The 17,451-nt window shown below is 45.9% G+C and overlaps 1 protein-coding gene across 1 annotated transcript in view; it reads right to left on the bottom strand.

Annotated features, from left to right (window-relative positions):
• Positions 1–17,451, bottom strand: part of MAN2A1 (mannosidase alpha class 2A member 1) — a 1,346,034-nt gene that overhangs the window by 867,354 nt on the left and 461,229 nt on the right. The window contains exon 5 of the mRNA XM_069625484.1: positions 15,393–15,520. Within this exon, the coding sequence (XP_069481585.1) occupies positions 15,393–15,520 (128 nt within the window). The remainder of the gene's footprint in view (positions 1–15,392; positions 15,521–17,451) is intronic.

The following is a 17,451-nucleotide window of genomic DNA, read 5'->3' as shown; positions in this document are numbered from 1 at the left end:
AGAAACCCCTGCTTTTTCTGTTCTTCAGGGCAGAGCTGGTAGAGCTCGGATGCCCTGGTTATCATGGCGTGGAAAGAGCCAACCTCGTCGGCTGGGGACACCCGCGGAGGGGGGGGGGGTCGACGACGGAATGTCTGCTGTGCCATCGCCGCCGTCATCGTCTGTCCCCGTCGCCGTGTCCGTCGCCGTATCCTCTCCCGGCGAGGGGGATGAGGGGTCCACCGGCCTCGCGGGCATGAAGGACGGAGAGTGGTGGACTCTCCTCCCCTTGTTCGGAGGGTTGCCCGACGGGCCTGGTTCTGGATCCTCCGTCGGGGTCCGTGGTTATCTTGTCCTCATCTCGGTACATAAGGATTGGATTGCCAACAAAATAGCCGCCAAGCTATCCTGGGGCTCGGGCAATGGCTGCGACGGACGGGATGTTCACTCCACTGGGCCCTGTTCCTCGTCGCTATCTTCGATCACGTCAGCCGGGACCGTCCCCTGGTATCGAACCTTCTCGAACCTCTCTTTGAGGTTTATGAACCTCTTGTTGAGGCCTATGGACCTTTCTTTGAGGCCCCTCTCCGTCTCCACCAGTTCCTCCTCAGAGGTTGATTCCGAGTCTGTAACGGCCACCGCCCCCCCCCCCCTCTTTTTCAGCCGGGGCTTCACAGGGGTCTTAGCGGTGGGTTGGAAAGAGGATTCCCTCCGCGGTGGCAGGGATACTCTGGGCCCAGAGGCCGTTTCCATTGGCATAGTCTCAGCCGGCTCCGCCAGGGTCGCAGAGACCACTTCGGTAGAGGCCTTAGCCGGGTGGATCAAGGCCCTCACCACCTTAGGTGCGTCCTGGGCCTTCGTCTTGGGGGGAGGGTCAACGCCTCGCTCCCCCTTCGAGATCGACCGGGTCCGCTCCAGCGGCCTACCCGGGTTCTCGGACTTCCTCTTCCCCGAACCAGAGCGCTGGCTCGTGGTCGAACGTGCCGGGGAAGTAGCGCCCTGCTTGGAAACCGAAGAGCCCAACCTTTCGGCGCTCCCCGACTCGCAGTGCTTGGACTTCTGTTGGGCCCCCGTTGCCGGGGCGCCCTCAAAGGACTTAGAAGCCCGCTCAGACGACTTTTTCGCCTTCTCACTTGCTGTGCCCTTCTCCAGCCAGGTGGTGAGGCGGGAATGATGATCTTGTTCGGTCCGTTCCGAAAGGTTCTTGCAGAACGCACAGTCCTTCTCCACGTGCGTCTTGTCCCCATGGAGGCAGTAGAGACATCACAAATGCTCTTCCTCCTTGAAAACATTATATAATCCGCATCCAGGGCAGTTCCTGAACAGCTTGGATACGGGCGTCGAGCTCCCTTTGTCCTGGGCCATGTCCGTTGAGGTAGGCCGCAGATCTTCCGGAATCCTCCAAGTGTAAACTCGACGAAAACTTCACCCTTGAGGGGCGTAGAAGAGTTCCGAAATGGGTCCCCGTTATCAGAAGTAGAAACGGTGGCGCTTGAGGCTCAATTAAACCGAAAAAATGAGAAAATCTCCTGAAAAACAGTAAAAAACTCGAGAGCTAAACACGAGGACTCCCAACACTTGAGCGTGCGGTAAAAATCTGAGGATGGCTGCCAGAGGCAGGGCTTAGGGAGAGGGCAGTCATTGGCTGGGGGCAGTATGACCCAGAGATCAGTGATTGGTTACTACTAAGAAAGAAAGATCAGAAACGAAACTGGTAGTGATTGTTTCTTTACCGAGGATTCCCAGCCTGATGACAGGGAATATTCATGAGCATGTGAATCCATGCCAGACCCCATGCTGGAGAATATGTGAAGTCCCGAGATCAGATAAAGGGACCCATTTTTTATGCATTATTTGCTGAGATTATATCGCTTCTGGGGATCAAGCACAGGTTGTGCTCAGTTTATCACCCACAAGCAAATGAGTAAGTGGAAAGGCTTAATGGTTTGCTAAAAATGCAGTTGTCTAAATTATGTAGTGAATTGCAAAATGTTGGTTGTACTGTCTTCTGTTGGCCCTGTTCGACCAACGAATAAGCCGAAAAAAAGATCAGCAGCTCAGTCCTCATGAGGTGGTGATGGGGCTTTGATTGTATACACACTTTTCACCCGCACGCACGGGTTCAGACACACAAGTCAGCAGAGATTCTTGGAGAAGAGTTTGGGGAATATCTTCTGGCCTTGACTAATAGCGTTAAGATTGTGTCTTCTTAGGTTAAAGCATCACACCAGCAAGCAACGGAAAAAGACAGCAAGGAACAAGAAAATCAACAGCAACCATTGCTACTCCCTGGGGACTCAATCTACGTACGTTCATTTGTTCGCCGCTGGAATGAACAGCATTTCCATGGGCCTCATTGACTTATCTTTGCAACACAGACTGCAGTCAAAGCGGAGGAAAGCAAAACTTGGATCCACCTCCATGACGTACGAAGCGATACCGGAGTCCCTCCACTGACACAAGGGGAAGGACAGTTCTAAAAAGATAAGTGTGCCCTAAGGAAACGCAGTTCATGCTGGTGAAAGGGGGCGCAAGAGCTCGAGAAATGTTATTTGTTATTCAGACTGTAAAACAAAAATGTGTATGAGAATGTGTAGATCTATTTCTCTCTTGATTTCTGTGGTATATGTTCTCAATAGAAGGAATCTAAATGGGTCTAAGTTATCAAGTACTATGGATACGGCAGAAAAAGTATTAAGAGCACAACAAGACCTTGAAAAAGATTTTGTAAATAATGATGATGTAAATGTAGACCTAACCATTTACCTAATTGTATTCATACATTGGAGTGCAAGTATAACCACCTGCTAAATCATAATAAATCTATTATGCTAAAATCCTAAATACAAAACAAATACTAAATCACATCAATGTTCAAAACACAAATACACATACAATTGTTCATACAATTCCAAAATCAGAAAGCCAGTCACAATGACACATTGAAACAGATAGAAGACATGCGTCTAGGCTAAAATCTACATTCACACCAAATGAAAGCCAAATGCCCAAGGAGATAATAGCGTTTGAAAAGTGTGTGACAAGAAATCCAGCGGCTAAAAACTAAGAAGCATAGGGTCAGACACAATCTCTCAAATAAAGAACGAATCACTTTGAAGTCCCAGAGTTCCAACTCCAAGCTGGTTACTAAGCCAGAGGACAAGGGAGGAGGAATTGTTTTATCAGCGGACAAGTATTTACACATGGTCATGGACCTTCTGCGACACCACAACTACCAAAACTGGTCAGGGACCCCCCCCCCCATCTCTGCCATCAAACTGGAAATCCTGGACACCACAGAGTTTGGTCTACACAGGAACTGGATAACACAACAGGAATGTGACTACTTGAACCACCATGAGGGCAGAACACACACCTATGTTCTATGCTATACCCAAGATCCACAAAAGCATAGAACGTCCGCCCGGAAGACCGATTGCATCAGGTTGTGGGTATGTTTTAGAACCACTCAAATTTCTAGCATTCGTGCAGAATCCCTTCTCAGAGACTCTATGTCCACCATTAGCGATTTTGAGAATTAACCATTTAACTATGAAAAAGAATGGCTGCTAATTATGGACAGTACAGCTCTCTATACCAGCATGCCACAACAGCTCGCTTTAGAGTGTTTGACATGAAATTACACTATATAACATCCAACAGAGGGTGCCTCCAGTTTTTGTCATTGACATTGCTCTTACCAAAAAGGTCTTCCTGTTTGATAATCAGTACTATCAAGAGGTGTGTGTGTAATGGCTATCGACACTACAGTCGCTGCGAGCCTAGCCGTAATGTACATGGATGGTTCGAAGAACAGCATGTGCATTCTGATAACAACCTCTTCCATGCTAATATATATATAAATGGAAAAGATTCATTGATGACATTACTTTCAAATGGAGAGGAACAGACTGGAAGAATTCCTGCAATGGATTAATGGCCGAGAGTCCCAGATTCAGTTCACCATAACATCTAGCAACCAAGAGATCCATTGTCTAGAACTACATCTACAGTGACAATGGTACTCTAAAATGCTCCCTCTTCAAATAAACTAAGGACCGAAATACAATGCTGTACTTCAGCCGTTTTCCTGAAACGTTGAAACAAAACTCACCATATGGACAATATTTAAGAGTCTGCTGACATTGTATAATGTTAGATCACTTGTATACACATTCCAACGCTCTAGATGCAAGACTTAGAGCTAGGGGATACCCAAAAAAACGAGTTACCCAATCCCAAAAAAGGGCTACATTCAAACCCACGGGAAATGCTCCTCAAGCCGAAAGACCGTTCAGCAGAGGACTAAAGAATAACTTGCGTCACCATGTACTGTCAAATTATGACACACTTGGGAACGTTGATCAGAAAATTCTGGCCCTTGGTTAGAACAGCACTGCCAAATGAACCCTATCCTAGGATGGCCCTCAAAAGGTCCAAGAAACTCAAGGAGTTCTTGACACATTCACAGTTACAGAAAATTACAGCCGAATCCAACTTGTGGAATCTCCGTAGGCTGACTGGTCACCATCCATGTGGCACCTGTACCGTATATAGATTTACGAAGAAAGCGATATCTTCTGCAATAGAGGGCAAAGAGTGGGTGATGAAAACACTACTGTAAAACACCTAATGCCATCTACTGCATCCAATGCCCGTGAGTCAAAAAGTATCTGACGCGTACACTAATATATACAACCAAATTATACAAAGTTTGTTTGGTTGTCTAAAGTTCCACAAGATAGCATCACAAAATACCATATCAACTCAAATTCAAAAGCTTTAGAACATACTCCTTGTGACTAGGATTGGACTCCCTTCCACTGGATCAATTCAAGAATACCTTGAGCAAAGTTCAGATTCATGAATGTTGTATGCAGTAACAAAGTTCCTTTCAATGTTGCACAAAAGGTATTTTCCATTCAATATATCCTTCCACTTGGCAAAATAAATAACTCTCTTCCAAAGGCTTGTTAAAAAATCAAAGCAACTGTTATTTCTCTAAAGTCTCTTGCTTGGCGAAAACCAGTCTTATACTCAAAACAAGTTCATAACATGGGTCAAATGTTAATTTCTCAAAGACCAAGCAATTGTTAGCACATCATCCTTCGTCTTCAAAAGAAACAGTTTAGTCAGCATAGTTTAATAATCATACTTCTTCAAAAGAAACTTTCTAAAATTCAACAGTTCATAGAGACAAGGTGATGAGTTTATTTTCCAACACACCTTTTGATCACAACCACAGCACTTTAAATCATCTCCTTCTTTCCTAGTATAACTGTCAGAACTAACTACTGTTCGTTCCTTTCCTGGTTTACTCGCCTGTTAGGATAAAACTCCTACTTCTACAATTGTACTCTGAATGCCTGTTCCAAAACGCTCCACACCAGGATTCTAAGTGAGGAGGTTTGAACAACAATGGGGGGCATGACTCAAGGGCCATGGAGTAGGAAGTGTGCTCCGGAGCTGCTTGATCCTATAATATCAACATGCCTGCAGAGGTTATTTATAACCAGCAAACCACTGTTGTGTGTATGAAATCCTGGTGCCTGCTGTGGTGAAGCACAGAAATCCAAAGGGGCACAAACAGACTATAAGACCGTCTGCAAGTTTGTATCTGGATAGTGTCTAGGAGATACAAAATGGCTGGCGCCATGGACAAAGGGGGCTGCGGCGGCAGAAAAGCTAGGAACCTGAATAGAGCTGATCGGTGGTGAGTGGGGGAACAAAAAGCAGGCGCCTTTGAGGCAGCCCGGAGTGCTCGCCTGCTGAGATGGAGGAGCCTGCTGAGCTGGAGGAGCGGGGGCCGGGCAGCACACGATCAGAACGGAAACTCTCGAACAGGGTGTTAGAGGCGGACCCGCTCACAGTGGCTCGCACGGACACCCACAGATGCTCCTGCAGGAGCGGGATGCGTGGACTTTGAAGCCCGCAGAGACGGAGAGCTGCAGGCCTCCCACAAGGCTCTCTAAAGTCAGAATACGTTACAACAGTGTAGACGGGCGTTGAAGGAAGCCCGGCTACAAAGCGAAGCATGCAGAGAGCCTGGCAACACACACGCACTCTGCCCATGGGCTGGGAAGGAGCCCAAAGGAGTATTTTTAAGCACCTCACCTCAATAGCCACAGGCGGGAAACGCTCCTGGTGGAGGGGGCCATACCACAACAGCAATTAAATGCAGTGGCCCAAGAGCACACCACTGTGGAAGCAAAGCCCCAAGGAGAGGAAGTGGGGAGCTCAGTAGACACACTATCCGGAGATGTGCAGTGCACCCATCAACCAAGCCCCACACTTATAAATGTGCATTTGGGGGCCCCAAGGCATTGAAGATGGGACAAGCACGGTGACTCTGGAGACTTGAACCCCGCAGAACACCCAAAGTGACTGGAGGTGGTGACGGAGGTCGCGGACTTGCCCCCTATGGCCGAGAGACATAGAAGCAGAGCTCACCCCACAGCACGGGAGCAGACCCCACGGACTGCAGGGTCAGCGCCCAGGGTTACGAACCCTGTAGTGGCTATGGATAGATTGCTGGCACAGGCCACAAAAACAATAAAGGTGGCAGATTGGAGGACGGCTGGCCCTGGTGAATCCAAGCTTCCCCAGCTGAGCGCCGGAATAGCCCACTAGCACGAGAGAGCTGAGGGAGAACGGAAGGACAGATAACCTATCCCACCTGGAGAGACACCAACGCACAGCGGCTGCAGCAACAGCACCACCCCGGCACGGGAGGTGAGAAGGCCCACACTCCTGAAGATGTCCAACAAGACACTGAAAAACAAGGGAAAACAGCAGACTATGGACGAATATGCTAAATCTGCCCATACAGGGGAAGAAGGGAAACACAAAGGGCCACAATTGCGCATGGAGCAACAAATCCTAGACGCCATCGCTGTTTTGAAAGTGTCGGGAGAGAATAAGCTTGATGCGGCAGTGGCAGAGCTTAAAGCAACGTTGGAATCCAAGACAGATGCGGTCCAGATAGATGTCAATTTATTGCAACAAGATGTAAGGGCCTTGGCGGAGCGCACGACCGCGCTAGAGACAGAGGTGAAGGCAAAGACGAACGCCGCGGAGGTCCATATACTGAAACAGGTGCGAAACCTGGACAACAGAGCGGAAGAAGCAGAAGGGCTGGCGCGCAGAAATAACATGCAGATTATTGGACTGCCTGGAGGCGAAGAGGGTGCAGACCAGACCAGCTATATTGAGACCATGTTGCTGCAGGAGATCACAGGGGGAAGGGGGAACGCTCACTCAGGGATTCGCGGTCGAAAGGGCACACAGAGCACTAGACTGCAAACCACCACCAGGAGCCCCCCAAAGCAGATTATAGCCAAGATCTTAAACTATAGTTCCAAAGATTTTGGAAAATTCCGGAAAGGAGGGACAATATACAGAGCGTCAGCAGCCACCACTGCATACCCAGATTACACCTTTATGGTACAGAGAAGACGTTTGAACTACGGAACAATTAATAGGAGGCTACGTGATGCGGCATACAGATACATGTTGATGTACCCTGCGAAGTTAAAGGTGTACCATAAACATAAGGCCTTTTTTTTTTTTAGAAACTCCGGACAGTGCGACGGAGTGGCTAGATGACCAGACTGCCCGGCAACTGCAGACGACCATGCGGAGAACAAGGTGGACTAGTGACCCAGCAGGTCCGGAATAGGCTGGTATACAGACATTTGGCCTTGGGACTTGAATATAGTACGGCAAGTAGCAGTGTTGGCGAGAACAGAAGAGATACGACGGTTACATGTGAAGAAAAGGTAATTGAGACACACTGAATGCCACATTGGAGTAGCAGCATGCAGGGATACACTATTACTCCCCCCCATAGTTAGGTTAGATCGGATACTGCTAGTGCGGTATCCCCTGCTGGGCCCTAGAGTGGGTTACTAGGATAGGGCCAGATGCAGGATAGCCTGAGATCCAGGGATGGAGCTGGGCGCCAGTTGGGGTTAGTTGGGGAGGGAGGGGAGCTGGGCAACAGTTGGGAGGGAAGGGAGTTGGGAGGAGGTTAGTTGGGACTAAAGTTTGGTTTGGGGTTGAGAAGGGTGGAGGGGAGGGAGTATTGATGATGATACAGGGAAACAACACGGTACGTCCACAAACACAACTCAACCCATATAGGAGGAGGGCAGCGAGGACGGCGGGCGGAGTAGGATATGGCTAAATTGGGAGATCTGAGAATAGTGACCTGGAATGTGCAGTAATTAAACACTTACATCAAGCGTGATAAAATCATGATGTACTTGAAGCGGCAAAAAATAGAAAGCTACAAGAAACCCACTTGACCAAAGAAAAACTAGAGTTGATGAGGAGGAAATGGAAAGGGACCACAATTGGAGCCACGTATTCAGTGTATGCAAGGGCGGTCCTCATATGGATAGCACCTCATGTTCCCTTTAAACTGTTACAACAAGAAGTGGGATCGGAGGGGAGAATGGTGTTGGTTAAGGGGTTGGTGGGCAATAAAGTAGTCAACATGATTAATATTTACGCCTCGAATAATGACACCGCACAGTATTTCAGAAATGTATATACCATTGTGAGCCTATATATGGATGGAACGGTTATAATTGGAGGAGACTTCAATTGCACACGAGACCCTGTGATGGACAGGTCTGATGACAAAATGACCAGACCGAATGCCGCAGCGAAGGCTCTAGCTACATTCATACGGGATTTCCAGGTGACCGAGATACGGAGGGAGCTCCACCTGCAACGCCGTGGGTATTCGCATTATTCAGCACCACATTATCTACACACCAGGTTGGACTACATATTAGTGGCCAACTCCCTGGTGGAGGAGATTGAGGATGCAGAGTACAAAGCTGCAATCCTGTCGGACCACGCACCCTTGGTCGTGATGTGGCAGATCTCGCCGTCCAGACCGAGGATTTCGCTGTGGAAGCTTCGAGCGGAGGCGCTCAAAGACACTATCTTTAGAGAAGACTTAAGAAAAGTTATACGAGAATATTTTGAAATTAACATAGGAAGTGTCGAGTCAGATGGGACGCTGTGGGAAGCATTTAAGGTAGTGGTGAGGGGGAGCCGATCTCAAAGGCGGCTAGTCTACAGGAGGCATAGTGGCAGACTTTCTAACTACAGAAAGGGAGATCAAAGAAATAATGCATGTGGGGTGGGATACCACGGAAGGCGGAGACCATATGACACCTAACTGAAAAATGTAAGGCCCACTGGGAGAGACTGCAACCTAAACTACGGAAAATATATAGAAAGGCAACATGCTGAAGGAGTCAAACCAGGCAGACTGCTTGCCTGGCTGTGCAAAAGTGAAACCCTGAGACAGGTTATTTATTTTTTTTAAACGTATTTTATTGACATTTGTATTGGATGCATACAAATACAAGAAAATTAACTAAAACAATAAACATAAACAACAACAGTCTTCATTGGAAACAGTTCCTCTTACTTAGGTGGGCATGGGTGCAAATGGGGGTTCCGACATCACGGGAAGTGGGAGGGATCTCGGTCAAGAAGGTCACCATATCCAGGCAAGTGCGAGGGATCAGTTATGGCAAAGTAGTGGGGTTTATCAGGGGGGTTTGTGGTCTGCACTGAAGTGTATATCTCTCAGGAGGGCCTTCCAGGAGTCCAAAGTGCCACTCGCAATGTCTCCGTTAGAGTTGATTCCATCTTGCCAGGCTCTGGTTTCGGCTGCAGTCCATCTCTCTAGTTCTTTGATCCAGCGTTCATGTCTAGGGCCCCCTGGTGTCTTCCATGCCATGGCTATAGTTCTTTTCGCAAGGATAGATGCAATGTCCATCAACTTAACATGTTTGTATTTGCTTGGTCTGGGGTAGACCCCTAATAAGCATTCTCCGGGTGTCCATTCATATCTACTTATCCCGGCGTCAGTGCAGGTTTGTTTGACTTTGGACCATAGCGCCATTGTCCTGGTGCAAGTCCAGAACATGTGGATCAGATCAGCTTTGTCGTTCCCACAGGTGTCCAGTCATAATATCGGATGAAAAATTTCGAATGTCAAAAAAGTCGAATCAAAAATGTCTAAAAAAAAAGTCGAAATTCTTTTTTTTTTTTTTCGATATTTTTTTGGCTCTAGTTTATATAAAAAAAAGGGGTGGTTGGGGGAGGGAACCCCCCCCCCATTTCGAAAAAAAAACGTCAAAAAAAATTCGACATTTTTTTTTCGACTTTTTGACTTTCGAGATTTTTGTCTTCGAAATTATGTCTATAAACCGTTCCCACACCATGGGCAAGCCGGGGAGGCCTGTTTGTTGAAGGAGGCCACCCTGTGTGGCGTCATATACGTCCGATACAGGACGTTTAGTTATATCTGACCGAATCTGGAATTTCGACACCTTCTTGGGGTATAGTAGTGTTCTTTCCCATTCCTTGTCTGTGAGCGTAGTTTCAAGATCCGTTTCCCATTTCGCCTTCAGTGTCGCGCTTTTGGGGTTGGGTTTGTCGATGAGCCTCTTATAGAGTCGATAGACCGGTTTCCAGCCATCCGTGAGGTCGTGCATCTCTTGCAAGAGTGGGTCTGGGGTGGGTTCTTCCGGCCAGCTGCACCAGATCTTCTTGGCGGTTTGTTTGAGCCGATGATACCAGAGGAACTGGCCGCTTGATAGCCCTTCGTTAGCCTGTAGCGATTCAAAATCCCTGAATTCTCCAATTCTGTTCTGCACATGTCAACCAGGATGGGGTTGTCTGGAGAGTAAGGGTGTTTCACCTGCCTGATGTAGCAGGTTCTGGTCCAAATCTGCCTGCCAAGTTCGATGATCAGAGGGGCATCTGGGGATTGTCGTAGGGGGGTTCCAAAGAGTTTCCCCTGGGGAATATTCTGGAGGAAGATTGTCTCAATAGGCCCAGCTCGGCTGATGGTTCGTCCGAGAGCCACTTCGTCACGTGGCTAAGCTGTGCCGCAAGATAATACAACTGGAGATCTGGGAGTTGTATCCCCCTTCCCTGTATGGGAGGGATAGAGTAACCAAAGTCAATTTATGCCTGGTAGGTCCCCATACTCAAGTGAGTAATGGACTTTAGCTAAGCCTCACTCCCTTACCCTAGCACTTATGGTTCAATTCACATTTTTTTCAGATCGCTTGTGCTCACAGCTGATACTGACTGCAGTTAATCTGTACTCTAGTGGGCTAAAAGTACAAACAAAAAAAACATGATGATTGGAGAATGACATGGTGCTTTAAGGTCAGTTAGAAATGTGTTGTTCTTATGCGATACTGGTGCAAACAGCAGTTAAAGTCCATACTAATAGGCATCTGTATGTATCATTTTGTCCACAGATTGCTGCTAAACTAAGAGTCCTGATGAGGTTATGTACACAATATGAAGAGCAGGCTTGTGTTCCAGCTCATTCGCTGTAGGAGTGGGTGACAGCATTATCCATTTCCATAATTTGGAGATGTAGACAGATAGCTGAAATTGAGACTTTTCTTGTTCCATGTATAGGAATGCTGTTTTTATGTAAAATGGGCACATCATAATTACAATCATTCCAGAATGAGCTCACAAACACACATGCATTGATGACTAGAAAGGTTTCATGTTCCTGTTTTGAACATTAGTATTGTGGTTTTTTGATTAAATACTGTTTTGTAGAGGAGGGATTATTAAGATGATGTGTGAAGATGTGTCTACAAAATGTTTGAATTTTAAGTTGGTGGCAGTACACACTGGTGTTGATGAATTTTGATTAATTTAATTGTCCATGTAGGTCCTTGCATAAGGGTGTTCTATATGGACTTTGCACTCCCTACAGAACATTGTGTGTGGTTTCCTGAAAGAAGATTTTTTTAAGTATGCATATGAATGGCAAGACTATATAATGTGCTAATATAGCAACAGAATAAATGTAATTAAATCAAAAATAAAGGAAAGTATTCTAAGTCGACATTTTAAATTGTCACTATGCCTTGTCATAATTGCATTTACTGCTTTGTTAAAAAATAAAAAAAGAAGAGTAGTTTTGAAATTAAGAACATTCATGCCGTGCACAACTTTGTTATATTGCCCACATCAAAGATATTTGTAGCTGATGGTTTGATAAAGTGATGGCGGGGATGAACAGATACAGTATTTCAGGAGACTCAATTCCCTTGCTGAGGAAGATTGGATCTCAGGAGATACAAAAAAATGACGCATTTAACTTTATTTGGAATGGAAGAAAAACATGAATTTAAAAAAAATATTTTATGTAGAACTGGGGGTATAGGAGGGGTTGACAACCAAGACAAATATTTGGAAGAGCAGAGTTTTGGATGTTAGCAGACTGGACTCATTGAAGGCTCCAAAAGACTTCTGTGCCACTGGCACTCCACCCAGAACTAAATCATGCTAACCTGCAAGTCCCACAGAATAGCACCACAGTCTTTCAGGTGAAGCCTGTGAGAATCTACATATACAGTCACAGTTGCCAGAATGTCTCCACCTGCCAGAACTCTTAGTTTATCCACAATGTCAAGTCCTCGGTGACCATCCCGGGAAACCCAGAAGGGTCCAACATTTCCCTGTAGAACGGGGATCATGGAGAACTGGAACCACTGACTGTAAAGCAGATACTGGAGGGAACACATTCTCAACCGGAACCCTGGCACCAGTAAAGTTTGAGGAGGTCATGAGAACCAGAAGGTGGAGAAAAGCCATGGCTGGCACCATGCACAAGTTTTGGCACAGGTAGTATAGCTCAGTGGCAATGCACTCTTCTTTGAAGCAAGACGACAGAGCAACACAGGTTCGAATCCTGGGTCTGCATTTAGAAACGTTTTCGGTATTGAACGTGTTTTCAAAAAAACAATAGCAATTATAATTAGAAACAGGTGACCATCTGCCGAATGTGGTCTACTGTCTCCTTGGGGTTATGAAAGGGCAGACGGTAAGGAGGCCATTGCCACCGAAGTATCCACGACCGCTCCGACAAACTGGAGTCTCCAAGAAGGTGCTGTCTGGAACAAACAGAAGTTCAGAGAGAACCCCCAATGCATTCAGTAGCTGGCAGTTGTCCTCAAGGTGATTAGATACCGATATCTACTCTGGTGAATCGTCCATGTAAAGAAAGACAGATTCTATCCCTCCTAACAAGTCCCCACTACAACCATCTAGTTGGTGAAGACCCTGGGAGAGAATGTTGGCCCAAAAGAAAGCACCATGAACTGTAATGAATATTGTCTACCACAAAACCCAAGAATGTGTTTTCGTTGGATCAGCACATGAAAGTAAGCTTCCTGGATGTTCAACATCATCAACCAGTTCTGGCCCTGCATAGCCTGAAGGATTTTTCTCAAAGTCACCATCCTGAGCTTGTCTTTCCTCAAGAAACTTTTTCAAGCCCCTTATGTCCAGGATGGGACATAGGTCTGTCCCCTCATCTTCAGCACCATAAAATACCAGAAAGCGTGAATGGCCATCACCATGCCTTCGACCAAAGGCATGGCCATGTTTTCAGGAGTAAAGGTTCAGAGTCCTGAAAAGGGAGCAGACGGGGCCTATCATGTGTTTCTTTCAGAAAAGGAAAGCACCAGCCAGTCTGAACCAGATGCAAAATGCATGCATCAAAGGTGATTTCTAGGATTTCCCTGTAAACACAGAGATACAACCCCCAAAAGGGAGCAGCTTTGAGGAGAACCTCAAAGCGGCTTTGAGGATGATGATGCAGAGGGCACTGAAGCTGCCAAAGACTGGCAATTCGAGGTACCACTGCCCAGATGGGGGTACCTTCTCTGTGAATGCACAAAAGACGTAAAGTGCCAAAAGCCCCAGTTCAGAGCAGACTCTGAACTACTATAGCTAAAGACTTGCCCCTAACCCTCGAGTCCTTGAACCTCTCAAGCGACTCATCAGACTTTGGCAAAAATAGATACAGTCGAGGGAATGTTGAGTGTGAACCCCAACGGTCTCAGCCATGCACCTCTACTCATTACTGGGAACATACCCACAGAGCATCGCACTGAGCGAGTCGCATCCATCCCAGCTCGCAGGGCCAGGCAGGCCACTTCTTTGCCATTGTTGATTCAATCAGTAAAGCATCTCAAGTATCACCTTCTGGAAAACGTTGAGGCTTTGGAAATCACCGACCACAAAGACATTTGTGAATTTCATCAACACACATGAGGCATTCACAGTCTTCAGTGCCAGACCGAAAGACATTCTTGGCCAGCACATCGATCTTCCTTTCCCTGCGAAGAGGGAGAGCCAAGAAAGAAGCTGACAACTTCCAATTGATCATAGCTTCTTGTACCACGAGGCCCACCAGTGCCAGGTGCCTAGAGAATAATGCATGGTGCCTTGACGCTGATTTATATTTCTACATCGGCTCCTGGTCAACTGCAGTTGTTGCTGTCTGAGGGCACTTGACTAAAATATCTGTGAGCTGGTGCCATACAAATGGATTTGCCAGCTCTCAAAGGCCAGAGGCAGTTAACACCTTCTCCATGCCTTACTGTACTCTACATTGGCGTGAGCATACAAAAATACCTGTTGCCTTTCAAGGTCGGGCGAGATGTCGAGGCCACTGGCGTCCTGCAGGACGCCAACCTCATAATGTCCACCTTGTCAACCATAAAGTCAGAATAAAGGCCCCACCACACTCCAACCAAAGTACAGAATCCCCCAGATAATCAAAGACTGGCCACATAGATTGAAAATAACTGCCCTAGTGTACATCCCATAATCCTTCACTGACTAAGCCGGCAAAGTGTCCGAAGCATCGACAACAGCTGACGTCGCCGCTAAGGCACCGCAGCAAAGAGGTGCCAAGTTAGAGAACACCCAGGTGTATCTACCAAAGGTTTCTATCGGCCGACACACATGCAGAGAACTGCTGTCTAGTCTGTAGCCGTACTAGTCAAGGCCTGAAGAAAAAAAAAAGCCTACATTTGTTCTAAAAAAACTCCCTGCACTCCCCTCTAGAAGCATGCTTTGAGGGAAACAAATCTTATCATGGGGTTTGGGAAGTTCGAGGAATCCTCACCATCAGACCTCAACTATCTAGGTCTCCTCTTCTGGCTAGAAGATGAGCCGAGGGATTCTCTACATTTCTACACTTCTATGTTTTCTTATGCTTCCTGCTCACCGCTTGTCTCCAAAGTTTTTTGGGAAGTTACTTAAATTACCACTAAAGTAGAAGGTGTACGCTTCAGCAACAGACGTTCTGCATCATTCGTATCTCAAAAACATTAATTCCATGCTATTATGTTTACATTTTATATGCCTATTTGTCAATTGCTTAATGAAGACTAGCTGTTTCAAGGCACACCATTATACAGTTCCGATTCTTTTGCTTAATGCTGCATCTTGCTGCAATGTAGAACACCTCATCCTGTGCATCCTTTAAGACAGATTGTGCAAAGTACTTTATTATTGGAACAGACTGGAAATACAAATTAAAAATGTAGCCATACCAAGATTCTTGTCCAGCCACTGGTGTCCTTCTATCAATTGGTCGATCATAGAAAAATAGTGAGAGGAGGCTTCATCAGTCATAACCCAGCCTCCTGTAACAATTTCCAATTGGCCATGTTCTACTAAGCTGTAGGATGAACATGAGAGATTTTCAGAACACTAGCAAGCAATTAGTAATGCACTACAACAAACCGCTATTTCAAAATATTGAAAAATAAAACTCAATACATTTATAAAAAATTCAGGGGGCACTGTTCATTAATAATTCAGAATACTGTCAAAGCAGCAGCCTCTCTCGAACCAATACTGGCAATGAAAGGGGGAAAATGTTCGACATATGTAATAATTGGGCGAGAGGGAGGTTTCCCACATTCCTTCTGGTCAACTAGGGACTTCTGTAAGTACACAATAAAAACATGATGGTGAAATATTGTTGGCACACGCAGGGGATTAAAGTTGAGCAAAAATGGGAAACGTGGAAGATGCCCCTCTTTAAAGGGCACAGTGGGGCTACCCAAAATGTTAATTCTAGCCAAGGCTACTACATCCCTTTAAAACCCTCCTTCAAACATTTTCCCACTTTGAAAAGTATGGGGTCACTGAGCAAGCGTGCATAAACGGTTCAAGCCAATTTTTCAAAAAAAGATTTGATCAAGTACAATGGTCAATTTAATGTTTCTTAAAGAGCAATTACAACTCCAGTCCAGGTAAGATTAGGCAAAAGGACCATCAGACAGACTTAGTAATATTGATGAAGTTAGATCTAATGATCTAATAGTAGGGCATTAGCAATACTGAGTGCAGACAGAAGATTAGCAATACTGACCATATACAGTATCATCAAAGATGACTGTCAGACTGGATCAGCCATAATGATGATCTGTTTACCAACGGATTATGGATTTACAATTATGAATCAGACGGTTTTGATATTTCATTACTCTGGTATCCATCTAGCCAAACTCCACCCTCTCACCACAGAATAATCTGACTATCCAACATCAGCAGTTCACCAAAACACCACTACAGATGCATTTCAATACTGCACCCCCACCTTTCAGGCATTTCTCCATCCCCCCACCCCCCATCAATGCTGCCACATTCTGTTGCCACCCCATGCACCCGTCCCCCAATGACCTCACAGGCACATTAGCAATCTCAATTCACTCTACACTACACAGGTAAAGCAGCACTCTCTAGCCACACCCAGGCATGTAAATGCCAACCCCACCACTCAATACAGCCCTACCCTTCATCTACTCTCTGAAGCCACAATAACATAGCACCTCCATTCATACACTAATAGCAATATATTTACCTTCCCTATAAATTCCACAGGCACATTAGAGGAGATGAAATAGAGGGAAACTGAGAGGAAACGCAAAATAGGATGGAAAATTAGGGTAATAAAAATAGAAGGTTCACTGGATAAGTTGTCAACTTTGGAACCTGCGGATCGGAGTTCTAATCCCAGCTTCCCCACTTGATCAATATTCTGTGATCTTGGCAAATCACTTCATGCTCTTGTGCTTATAGCATATTCGGCAAATGCTGTGTGCTTAGAAATAAAGTGAACACCTGCAAAAATATCTTCATTTAATCACAAGACTGCACAACAGAGAAGCAGCACGATTCAATTAGCACATTTTAGACAAACTTAAAGATATAGATTCTAACCTCTGCTTATCCACTCGATCAAAAGTGAGATATTAGTCATATTACATTAGCCCCCGGTACTCTAGTTATCCAAACAGGTAGTGCTCAGAAATTAACTGAACTCCAGTATAGTGTGCTACTACAGTAAAATAAAAAATGGATAGGTGTCAGGAATTGCTACTGGCAAGGGTGTAACAGCCATGGTGATTTTGATTAATAAAATGATGTAGGTATTTCCATCTCACAAAAGGGTGATCTGCTAAACAGCCTTGCTTTCCTTAAACTACATGCCACAAGCAGAGACAAACACCTAGGTTCAAATGTGCCCTTTTGACTGCTCCTGTGCCAGCCAAGTCACTGAAGCACGGAGGTTGCATTCAAAATCTGCAAATCAGTTACAAA

The sequence above is a fragment of the Ambystoma mexicanum genome, chromosome 6p (assembly GCF_040938575.1).
Source record: "Ambystoma mexicanum isolate Mex_15411 chromosome 6p, UKY_AmexF1_1, whole genome shotgun sequence".
NCBI lineage: Eukaryota > Metazoa > Chordata > Amphibia > Caudata > Ambystomatidae > Ambystoma > Ambystoma mexicanum.
Note: the sequence above shows the minus strand (reverse complement) of the source record. Positions and strands in the feature narration are given on the sequence as shown.